Source organism: Leptosomus discolor, chromosome 11 (genome assembly GCF_034619465.1).
Source record: "Leptosomus discolor isolate bLepDis1 chromosome 11, bLepDis1.hap2, whole genome shotgun sequence".
Classification (NCBI taxonomy): Eukaryota; Metazoa; Chordata; class Aves; order Leptosomiformes; family Leptosomidae; genus Leptosomus; species Leptosomus discolor.
In genome coordinates, this window is record NC_141401.1 from 3,983,155 (window position 1) to 3,995,393 (window position 12,239).

Here is a 12,239-nt window from a genome sequence, read left to right on the forward strand (position 1 = left end):
CCTTTGAGGTCCCTTCCAACCCAAACCATTCTGTAATTCCATGACTATGACTGACAGCAGCTCTAAGCTGAGAGATGCTAGGATCTGTGGGCACAATTTGGAAAGATGACCAAGGCCCCTAGAGTCTAAAGGCTACTACCAACTGCAGTACATTTTAGCTTGGGTCCTACTCCCCTTGTTCTACACCAGAAGGACTCCTTCCAGACAGGATAGGGAATCATTAGCAACAGTTCTTCAGAAGTCCAAGTTAACACAGCTCCCTGGCTATAAAAGAGATTTTCCTGAGCCAGTACATTCAGTAGGGAAAGAAACAGTTCCTACTAACACACATTTTAAACTTTGAATGACATCCAGCAAGAGAAAGATTCTCTTTCCAGCCCCCCATTTTAGGGGAATCAATTTGAAAAGAAGTCAAACTGGCCTTGCATTTTTGTAATAAAGAAGGACCGAATCAGTCGTCATGGTTTGGGCAGGGTGTTTTTGGTTGGTTTTTGTTGTTGTTTCAGGTTTGTTTGTTGGTTGCTTCGGGGGTTTTTTTGTTAGTTTTGTTTGGTTTTTTTTTTAAGATAAGAACTGGGAGACATCTATGAACACTGATACTGTTAACTAAGAAAGAATGTTTATTGTTTTGAAAATGTAAGTATTAATATCTGTAGTCACTTCAATAGCTAGCCAAAGTTTTGGAGAAGTCGACTATATAAAAGAACTAGCAGTCTTCTTCCAAGGCCCCTAAAAATCATCCTGCAGAATGAGAAAGATAAGCCATGACTCCTGCATGGACTCTTCTGCGCTTCATAAAGGGAGAGAAAATAAAAACATTAGGTAGATGTGGATGCAGCAAAATCAGAGGGTTGGAGCAGATTTATCAGCCAACGGTTGCTGGTTTATCACCGCTCACCAATCACAGTACTTACTGCCAGGATGACTCTGTCTCGCTCAAGAAGATCAGCCAGCTTGTGCAGGAGTCGTCCTCTGCTTAGGGCATCCATCTGTCGCCACGGAGAACCCCTCTGGAATGCTGCCTTTGCTGCTTCCACCGCATTATCCACATCAGGCTAGAGCAGACACACACACAAGAAAACCTCAGGTTACGTGGAAGGAGTTGGACAATGCCACAGAAACCCCATCAGGCTGCTTCCTAGAAGATGCTGTGGTGGCTAAAACCAAGTTGTCTGACAAAACCACTTCCATTTTACTCCTGGATTTGGACCCAAGCCTGCAATAAGTTTTGGGTTTGGCCTGGGCTCACAAACAACCTTGGGGTCAGAGTACCAATAGATTCTTCCAAGGGTAATTTTATGCAACGGGTCTGTTTATACAATAATCCAGAATCAAGTTCCTGCTGATACAGGGTGTAAGTGACACTGGGGGAGGACAGAGAAACAAGATCCCAATTCTGTTACCATTACAGTTTCCCTAAGCATGACAGGCCATTGGCCTGCATTAATCATCCTCCTCTGAACAAATGCGGGATGGAAAGTCCCCCACGAGAGAGATCATTGTTTTATCCAGGGGAACAACTACAGCTCAGATCCCACCGTTCAGTCCCACTGGAACCCATGCCAGTAACAGTGAACACAAAAAAAGCTCCCTTAGATCCTAGATCACCCTTCCAGAACACTTCTACCAGACGGGAAGGGTTTTGTGGTTCAGTGCTACACCAAAGGCATCTCACCTACACAGACTTAGTGCCACTCTCCCTTTGTCTCCCAAACGCTTTACCACACTGGACCAAATCTAACCCTGTTCACCCAAGCTGCTCCTCAGGTGGGCAGTGAATTCTCTCTCCACACCACCACCCCCAGAGAAGCGTCACACACTTGCCCTGGCCACGGTATGCCCTGGCCACCTCCCTTTTTCCCCCCCATACATTGATTAAAGAGTGAAGCTAAGGGCAACCCCGCAACCCAACGAAGTCAATGGGAACACTGCCATCGACATCCCTCCACAAGGCCAAGACTGTACCCTGAGCATACACAAAGCACACTTTGCCCTGACTTTGGACAATATCCTGCTCTACGTGATGTCTGGCACAGCCCAGGCCTCGCTTCAGCTGACTGAGAACTTGCACCTCACCACAATATGTGGCTCAAGGCGGTGGGAAAGGAGGAAGGGTTTCAGGCCTCAATTGTTCCTCATAGCACTTCACCAGTTGCTTTCATTTACGTCTTATCTCGAGTCTTGTCTGGATACAGTTACAAAGGAAGCCTCTGCACTGATCCAACAAGGTCTGGCAATTCTCCCCTCACGGGGAAATGTGCGGTGCTCAACCAAGAAAAATGTTATGGTGAGACATGTTGCCTTCTTACAGCAAAAGTTCATGGAGAAAACAGCAAGTCATCACCCATTGAAACAACACCTTACACTAAGTTTGGCTCATTTTCTTTACAAAAAGATTATACAGCTTTAAAACAGACTGACCTATACTGCCAGGAAAAGAACCCCACCCTTTTGGAAGGGCACTGATGGGGAAACCATTGGAGGAAACTTGTGCTGTTACAAGGGGTTAAGAATGACTCTGGCCAAGCAAGGGTGCTGGCAAGGCAGAAAGCAGCTGCTGCGTGAAGGCAGGCATGTCCTGTCACCCACAGGCAGAACAGGCCTTCAGAATGGTTTGCTTCAGTAGAGTTGCTCTGGATTCAAACTGGCACATGACAAAAGCCAAAGGGCACCACTAGCTGCTTTGTGCTTATGCACCTCCCACCCTTCCTGCTGGAATGAAGACTCCAGCTGAAAGAAGACAATATTTTATGTGACAAAGCAGACAAAGCAACACAAGACGTGTGTTAGGTTTAAAGAAGTCTTCCCTTAGCAGCAATTGATTAGCTTCTGTGGCCAGAGTGGGAGTACTGATGTGCAGAGCATTTGGTCTGCAGCAGCACAGGCCACGACGCAGCATGGCCTTGGTCCTGAGGGACTTCCCACCACCCTGGCATTCAGAGGGACAGCTGTGTGGGCAGAGGACGTCAGTGCATGCTCCCATGTGTAGAGGATGAGGAAGACCTGAGCATCTGAGCCCTGCTGCAGCTCCTGCAAATACTAGTTGTCTTCATTCTTGCCTCTTTTCTCGGATGTGCTGGGTACACATAGAGGCTTGGAGACTGCAGTCACTATCACACAAGCAAAAAGGCTTTCCCAAAACTACCCTCAGGGGTAGCACCACCAAACGAGATCTTGTGAGCCTGCACAGCCTCAATAGGCCTGAGAGACCAGCAAAAACAAGGAAATTCTTCAGGAAGGCTGAAATGCCATTCTTAATCCATCCTGTTATGACTAGGCATTAGGGGAGTCTGAATGGCATGTTCATTGCAGGCATGTTGCAATAGGTAGGCACAATGCGTGACAAAGACTTGTAACTGTCAAGGTGCCAGGGACACACTGTGGGATACAAAACCACAAGAAGGAGGAGGTCTGTGCATCCTGGTGCTCGGTTCTGATCTATATAGATTGACCAAGTATTACATAAAAAGCTCCACTAAGAGAATATTAAGATTGCAAAGTAAAGATTGCAGCGTTGGGAAATGCCTGCAAACCTTCATACCCACCTTGGATGTTTGCATTATGATACAACCCCCAGTTACACAACCGCATACCAATTTTCCCCTGAACAAACTCACACAGTTCTTTGTTCCAAGCTACCTCCTCCACCTTCCTCCTCTACCTCAAGTCCTGCTCACCACTGCTCCATTTCTATCCTGCCCTTTTTCCCCCCACCCCTCTCCTGCTTCAGCAGCAGGCTGCAGAGCCCAGCAGAGACCATCACCCACCCCACTGGCTCTGCCAGTAGGGAAAACGCCTGCAAAAAAGCCTTGCTGGGCTTCAGGCTCAGTGTGCGCAACACTACTGCGGTTTGGCCAGAAGGAGACACCCCAGGGATGGAGCACACCCAGTGGAGACCATCTCTCTTCGATTCAATTATTAACTTTTCAAAAAGCCTCCACTGTGCACATCTTTGGAAAGGCACTTTTCTGACACAGGGCATGAGCTGGCTGCAGTTTTTCCATCCGAAGAGGTTCTCTGACCTGCTCCCCTGCAAACAGTCTACACATTGCATTGCTCCAACTTTTGAACCCAGCTACAAACAGCATCTTAACAGCCCAAAGTATCCAAAACCCTTATTGAGGGCATTGCAAGTCTGCTGTAGGGAATAATATTCCTGCAGCCTATCACCTCAGCTTGCCACTGCAATCTGAGTGGGGCAGGATGCCTGTGAACGAAACCCTCTTACAACCCTTCAAAGATCGACATGGAAGAGTGAACTGCTTAGAAATGACCATGACAGACACTCCACGGCATCAAGTCTGCTCAAAAGTCACAGCTGTGGACCTGCTGCCCACGCTCTGCGGCAGCCAGCTGAGCTGGGCACTCCTCTGAGGAAGGAGCACCTTGCCCCCTGCCCTCCCTGGCTGTTAGCAAGCTGCTAGAAGAAAAACGCCTGGTTTTAAGTGTTGTCAACAGAGAAATGGCAGCGGAGCAAGTATTTTTGCCTTCACGTGGTAACACCAAGACAGGGTGGAAGTTCTGGGGCTGCACTATTTTCTGGGGACAGAAATCTAACAAAGAAAGTTATTCCTTCTCTGTTACCCACCTGGCAAACACTTGGACACTAAGCCATTATTTGGGAGGCAGAAAGCCTCCAAGCATCCAGTGGAAGCATTTGCCACTTTATTTTCAGTGCTTCTTTTTCCACACAAGACTTCCCTTTATCCCCCAACCATGCCATCAAAGGCAATTCTGTCTTAAATTCTGTAACTAAAGAACAAACAACAAAACCTTTGCTCCTAGCCTCATAAAGCATTGGCCAAGTTTCAGCACCAGACTAAATTGTCATCGCTGAGGTATCAGCTGCCAAATTCCCACCCCTCACGTGCAGGCTAAGCAAAACACACTCTGCACGGCCAGGGAGGGGCAGGTTTCTGTTCAGGGCTAGGGAAGTGGAGTCCCACTCCTAGCCTGCTGTGAAGGCAGAGCCAACCCCAGTACAGAGCCAGTACCAGGAACTGCCACCCCTGCGGTGGTACCGACCAGCACAGCCAAATGTGGTGGCACATAGGGACAAGACACTGGAAAGCACCACCAAACACAACTCACCACTTTCCATAGTAACTGCAACAGACCGGAGTTACAGACCTGGGAGGGGATGTTCAACCAGGGCAGAGGAAGTCTCAGAGGACTCAGTTTGCCAGTGGGACATGGCCAAGTGTCACCAGTAGCCAAACAGCTAGTTTGGGATGCTTCCCACCCATGACTCTGCTTTCTAACTAATCCAGATCCAGGTCTAACTGCACGCAGTCCCTTGCAAAAACCTATTTAGAGGAAAAAATAATTTATTTTTTTTAAAAAAGTGTGATGTAAAGGGGTGGAAGAAGAGGCTTTCAGCACCCAAGGTGCAGCTAACTTACATTCTTGCCTGCAATTACTCTGTGCACTGAGGAGTCAGCCACCTATGCTGAGTATCCACGGGCAGAGGGCTCCACTGACTGGCCCCCAAGGACAGGTTGACAGTGACTCTCCTGCAAGCTAGAAGCTGAAAGTCATCCTCGAATTCAGGCAGGGACAAGCCTCAAGGAGGCAAGCTGCAAAACTGGCCTTTTAGTTCTGCATAACAGTTTTCTTTACCCAAGTCTTTAAGAAGCAGGCTTGAAACACTCATGTAATGCTCTGTAACTGCTTGAGGAGACACTCATCTCAGGGAACAATAACATCACCATGGATTCTCCCTAGCAAGATACAGTTGCATCAGAGTTAGCCTCAACTCCACTGTTTACATGTCACTGCAATTAAACACAGTTGTGTCCCACACATGTTTGGTTTTGCCTCAGTCTGTGATTGCCCCATGGATGCACAGATCCCCCACAGCGATAGGTCTCAGAGGTTGCTTTGGGGCCATCCAAAAAGAACAGCTACCTTACACACTATATGCTTGCAGGCTGGAGACTTGTATTGCCAAGCAAGTTTGCTCCCATGTTCAGAAGAGTCAAGCTCTATACAGCATAATACCAGAAAACACATTGTCTCTGCTTAACTAGTATCACTTCTACCAAGGAAGGATCCCCAAGGCAGCTACCTGGATGGCAAGCAGGCACTGGGCCTCGCAAGTGTTGGACAAGCTTAATGCCAAGAAAAGGATACCACAGAATGGGCAGAAACGCCCACACTGCCCATCACTTACTGCCACAGCAACAAGCAGCCAAAGCCCTGGTACAGCAAAGCAGCTGTGACTCACCTTCCCATGACACACTGCAAAAAGCCAGCTCTTCGGCCAGCTCTTTCCCATAGATCAGGCCAGTTGGCCCATACATGATGAGCTGTTTTGGACAAAAAGCGCCACAGCTGATTGTTCCTCACCTCAGCCTCTTACCAAACCCAGGTAGCTATGTCCCAGGCTAACCTACAGCCCACCAGGGCCAGGGCCTACTAAAGTTCTTGAGATACTGGTTTGGCTTTAACTGAGAGTTGCCACAGTTGCGCAGGAGGCCAGAACCCATGATACCTGTTGGAGACGCAGCGCCACATCTCTAGGAGAAAGCGGGCAGTGTTTGCATGACTGGTCTTAAATTCCCCCAAGCACTCAGGTTATTTGTTGATTCTGTTTACAAAAGGGCAAGTTTCAGTTCAGTGTCTCCAGTAGGCTGCCATGCAGCTTGTGTATAAGCCACCCCCCAACACGAGGCCCAAGTTCCGTCAGGGATGTGCATACACCATCATTGCTATTTCCTCACACTGGCTGCTTCCCTCCAGCCGATAACAGAAGAATGATACCAAATCTCATCCCTCTGACAGCGTTTGGCAGGCAGGGAAAGTGACTCTGCCACGTTGGACAGGACTGATCCCACCCACCCACCCAGTGTAATTTTTGAGCAGCACATCTAGTGTCCCAGGCCTTCAGCTCATAGTCTGGCCAGATGTACGTTGTCATTAAAAGCCAGGTTTTCCTCTGTGTGCTTCCCTACAGGGCAGTCCCTTGGAAACGGTCTTTTGCACTGCCTTTTCAACAACACTTACCTTGTCTCCTTCCTCAATGTCACAAATTTTCTCCAGCGTTGAAGGGTTGTAGGTGGGGAACTTCTTTCCACTTGTAGACTCATGCCATTCATTGTTAATAAATATCTGAAGAGAGAGCAAGGGGAGTGGGATGGGGAGAAGAAAAAAAACTGATGTAGACAATGCAAAAACCCCATAAATACTCCTCAAAGGTCCCCACAAAGTTCAGTTTCTCTCCCAGGGAGACTGTTTGCAATACAGGCAGCATTTCTCCAAACTAGAACCTAAGCCAGAGAATAGATGAAAAAGCTTTCATGCACCCACTTAGCTTTGAGCAAGAGGAAGACAGAGGATGGGGCCCACACAGTATAACACCATAATCTGGCAATGAGAAACAGACAGTTTTTGAAATACATCTCCATGGGAACAGCAAGCAGACACCAAGAGAAACTTGTATGGTTCAGGCAAAAGGAGCCCCTTGTTACCCGCTACAAATGAAATGTCAGTGTACAAGATTACTTGGTTGTTTGTCTTCCTGCCCTGGGCTACTTCCATGACTTGCCCCCCCCTCCCCAGCACTGTCCGGAGGAGGGTAAGTACTGGCTCAGTTCTACCCCTCCATGCCTTGTCACAGGCTCGATCTAGCCTCCCACGTCACTTGGAGTCATCTGTGACAAGATTTAAGTGTTTCAAAATATTGCATTTCCAGAGCAAGAACAAACAGTCCCAGTGTTGCGTAACTGAAAATGCATTAAATACTAGAGCGCTGTTACTCAGTGTAAACAGAACATGAATACCTATACACAATTAATTGATTCAACATGCATCTTATCCACACTGTGATCTAACTTGGCAGTGTTATATTTTATAAATATACTTTAAGTAAGATTAGATGAAGTAATCTTTATTAGTAGCCTGTTAGCGGCTGTAAGCTAGTACTTTTACTTGGAAGTCATCCACATTTGCAATCTTATTTATGAGTCTCTACACACCACCAGGAGATTGATGTTGCATCCCTTACATTCGGAATTCCCACTGCTTTGGGTCATAGTTTTCTTTCCTTGGGCAGCTTTTTCCTGAAAGGAGTTTCTCCTGACTATTTCTGCAAAAAGTATCTGAGATCTGACTGGCATAGAAGCTGCACTTTTGGACCCACCTGTTTCAGGCAGGCACAGAAAGAGAAAATTTTGGCAAAGTAGTTGTCAAGTGAAGTCACAAGAAAAAAATACAATGTTAGAAACATTAACTAACTTCACACTAATGCTCCTGAACTACCTCTATTACTCAAGTGCTGCATTTTAACATTTACACATTTTAACCTCAGGTTTCCTTTGTTTCATTAACAAAGAGAATTATGCTATAAACGTGGGAGATACGACAGGAACTGTAAAATTACAACATCAGGTACATGCTCACAAACAAAGGATCGGGGAAGGATACCGTTTTTCCTACACATTCAACATTAATTCTGTGTGAAAGGCTTGGGATGGGAAAGTGATGTTCCTAAAAGAAGTAGTAAAACTCAAGAGTGATAGGATCAAGCTGTTTCAAACATAACATACATGCTGGCATCATTCTGGAAATCACACCACGTAGCCAGAGTCTTTGGGGCCAGGACCTCAAATCAAACAGAACAGCCATCAGCCGTTCATGCTTCATTCCCAGCATTTGGGACACGGGATTGTGGACAGATCACTTCCATCACACATCCATGACAAGCATTAAGCTGCTCTATAAGTAAGATCTTTGTTGAAAATTTTTCCTCTCCCCCAGCCCCGTAACTGGTAGAACCAAAAATAAAAATCTCTGCTAAGCAGAGGAGAGTGTGCTGTCAGCTGTAAACATCTGGTGAAACTCAGAGCTTGTAGAAAACCCCTCACAGTTTTATGAAAACTGACTGTGGCTCATTATTTTCTCGGATGCACCGGGAGCATCAGATCAAATGTCAAATTCACACTTTTAATTAACATTGGTTTCCACTTTTAAGAGACTACCTTGTTACCTTCAGTCCACAGAGTCTCTGGCAAAACTCTGGAGAATAAAAACCACGTGTTTTAAAACATACATGGCTGCAGGATCAGATCCCTAAGGAGTATTTAGAAGTGTTCACAACAATAAAAATAACAAAAACCAGAACATTTGGATGTTTAAGAAGAACTCTAATGGCCGTGTCCATTTTGGACGCAGGAAAGAGCTGTTTGTGCAGCACTACGCCATTCTGCAATCAGCAGCTGCAGATCCAATTTGCTGCTAAATGACGTTATCTTACAAAGAAAAAGTAGATAAATTTGGGATGTTAAAAATTAATCTAGTGCAGTGATTACCACTAATGGCTAATCTCTTTCAGTACTTCAGATGCATAATTCAAATCAACACCTCACGGGCTAAGCTATCGCTGTTTACTCCTTTTCACTGCAAGAGAACGAACTTTAAGTTCTGCTGGGTTTTTTTTTAATACTTAATACAAAAATGTAACAGTAATTAATACGCTCATTCAGCCCCTCCAGCTCTTTTAGTCCAGCCACAGAGTTCAAATTATGGCAGTCAAGGCTGCCGAGCAGCGTAACCAGCCGGGATGTTTCCCTCACTGCGCAAGACAGCGGGTCAGGCTGTTGTGGAACAAAAAGCGACTCGGCTATCGCTGAGCTACGGCTGTGTTAGGGAGCAGAGATTTCTGCAGCGGCGCTCAGCTCACCAGCACCAGCCTCACCTCTGAGGGAACAGAGCGATCAAGCTCAGGAGCCTTCGGTTAAATCCAAAAGGTCAGGAGCGACTGTTTAAAGGTCATTTAAAGGAAAGATGGACAGAAAGCAGAGAGATACGTGTTTTTGTGGGCTTGCTGCCTGACTTCTCGTCCTGTGGAGAGGCCATGGAGGAGCTCTGTTGGGATGGCGAGCCACCAACAAGACATGCATGAAAACCGCTCCTCTTTGGGAGCTGTGGGGTGGCCCCAGTCCCATCACAGAGCCCTTTCACAAGGCCCAGTCCTGCAGGACGCTGGCCCTCCTCCACGCTCCCTGCATTCACCAGGAGCCAAAGCCACCCCCTGGCGCTGAACCCCCCTCCCTGCTGGGCCTCATCCCACCGCAGGGGAGCTTCACTACGGGGTCAAGGGCGGCTGAACGCAACCCGGGCAAAGCAGCTTCCTCACAGATAAACCCCTTCTCACCTCCGCCCGGGCTCACCCCATCCAAATCCAATTTCACCGAGCGCTAACATGATGCTACAAGCATTTACCGAGTGCGTTTGTGAGCACCGCACAGGGCGCTGGGGAAGATGGCGGTCAGGGTGACCGGGAGGGGACAGACCAGCGTGGCACCGCAGCCCTCACACAGCAGGCCTGCCACTGATTGGCATCAGGGCCTGCCACACAGCCAGGGAGAGGTGCCCGTGGGCAGCACCATAAGTTTGGTGGTTTGCTTTTTTTCTAAAAAAGAAAAAAAAAAAAAAGTTGGTTTCTTGGGCTTTAGAGTTTGGGGCAACAGCAGCTCCCCTAGAAATGCCACGGTCATCTGCTTGCTCCAGCCACTCAACTGCATCTACACCCCTGTAAGTGCCGCAGGAAGTTAAAAAAATTAAGAAAAATGACAATGAGGGAGAAAAACTTTCTATTAAAGAAATAACACTTCACCACCAGCCTGACTCCACCAAGCCTCGGCGACGCGGGGGCAAAGCCCCGCTGCCCGCCTCCCCTCGCCAGCTCACCTTGGTGTACTTCACCTCCAGGCTCCGCAGGGGCCGCGGCAGCGGCAGCCCCTTCCTCTCGGGCTGCCCGTTCTCCACGGCGCCGTTGAGGGCGGCCATGGCCGCGCCGTCGAGCCCGCGCCGCCCTCTGCCGCTGACAGCCCGCGGCGCCGCCTTAAGAGCCGCGCGCGCGCCGGCCGCCGCCGCCGCCCTCCCCGCATTGGCCGCCGCCCCGCCCCGCCCCGCCTCTCGCCCCGCCTCTCGTCTCGCCCCGCCCCGCCGCGCCGCCGCGGCCCTCAGGTAAGGGGCGGTGCCGGCCCGCCGAGGCGCGGCGGCCGGCGGCGGGTCGGGGGGCGCCAGCGGGCCGCGGCGGGCTCCCCGCGGGGCCGGGGGGGGGGGGGGAGGGCCGCGGGGCCGCGGACCCCTCCGCTCGGCAGTGGCCGTGAGCCGGGAGCCTGTCCCCGGGCGAGGGAGGCCGAGGAGGGGGCCTGTCCCCAGGCGAGGGAGGCTGAGGAGGGGGGCCTCGTCGCGGCCGGATGGGCTTCAGGGAGCGGAGCGGCCTCCTTGGCTTCTCCCACAGGATGGCACCAGGGTGGGCGTGGGAGGATGTGCCCTCTGCTGGCTTCTGCCTCTGCGTCCCACCGAAACCCACCCAGAGGTCAGTCACAAGAGGACGGATGCAGGGGTCTCCGCGGGAATCCCTCCGCCCTCCCCGGGCATGGTGCAGGGGAGTGGGCTGTCTGGAAGGCTCTGCCCTCGCTTGTCGTGTTACACCCTGTACCTCCAGCTACGGGGGCCTTTCCCTGCTGGTCCTGGTGCCCTGACTTCCTTATGCCGACCTGCTACACCCCGTCCTTCACTCAGTACCTCTGCGGAGCTTTCCAGGGCTGATCAAGAGGAGGAGGAGGAAGAAGCGTTACACCAAATGTCTGCTGTGCGGCTGACAGCAACCCCTCTGCACCCTGTGTGCACATGTGGGTCTGGGACCAGTCTGAACACCCCAGTCGAAGGACTTCAGCCTAACGGGGCAGGACGAGGCCCTTCAGCTGAAACTTCCTGCGATGGTAACCAATATACCTGTGTCCCACACAGTCGACCTCCAGCACGGTGTTCGTAGTAGCGTACTCAGAACATCGAGAAAGATGCTGTCTTTCAAGAAGTCCTAAAGGATATGGAACATGTCTAAAGTGACAGATCTAGGCTCTGCGCCTGAACAAGTTCATTATGTATTGCTTAACTTCATTCTGAATAAAATATGTGTAAGTCTTTGCAGGCTGGGGGCCAAGGCACTAGGAGCACCCTTACACCCACACACACATGGAAGATAATACAACATATTTTCCATATAACAAGTGGCACGATGCCAGAAGTTATCTTACAAAATGTTTCACAGAATCTGTAATCCCCAGCAATAGTCAGCACTTTGCTGGTAGAACGCTTAAAAACACTCAGCGCTTCCAAAGGCAGATAGCCTGTGATATCATAGCAGCACAGGAGTTAGTGCTGATTCAGAAGGGAAAGTACCACCGATGAATCAAACCCCACTTCCTGCAGCTTGCAGGACTCCTCAT

General features: G+C 49.4%; 1 protein-coding gene across 2 annotated transcripts in view; it reads right to left on the minus strand.

Moving 5' to 3' along the window:
* The window catches only part of ALDH1A3 (aldehyde dehydrogenase 1 family member A3), a 34,757-nt gene extending 23,969 nt beyond the window's left edge, over positions 1 to 10,788 (minus strand). For both annotated transcript variants that reach the window (XM_086471358.1, XM_009954442.2), the window contains exons 1-3: positions 10,690 to 10,788; positions 7,006 to 7,110; positions 915 to 1,055 (exon numbers count right to left, since the gene is read on the minus strand). In XM_086471358.1, the coding sequence (XP_086327484.1) occupies positions 915 to 1,055; positions 7,006 to 7,110; positions 10,690 to 10,788 (345 nt within the window). The remainder of the gene's footprint in view (positions 1 to 914; positions 1,056 to 7,005; positions 7,111 to 10,689) is intronic.
* Between the last annotated feature and the right edge of the window lie 1,451 nt (positions 10,789 to 12,239).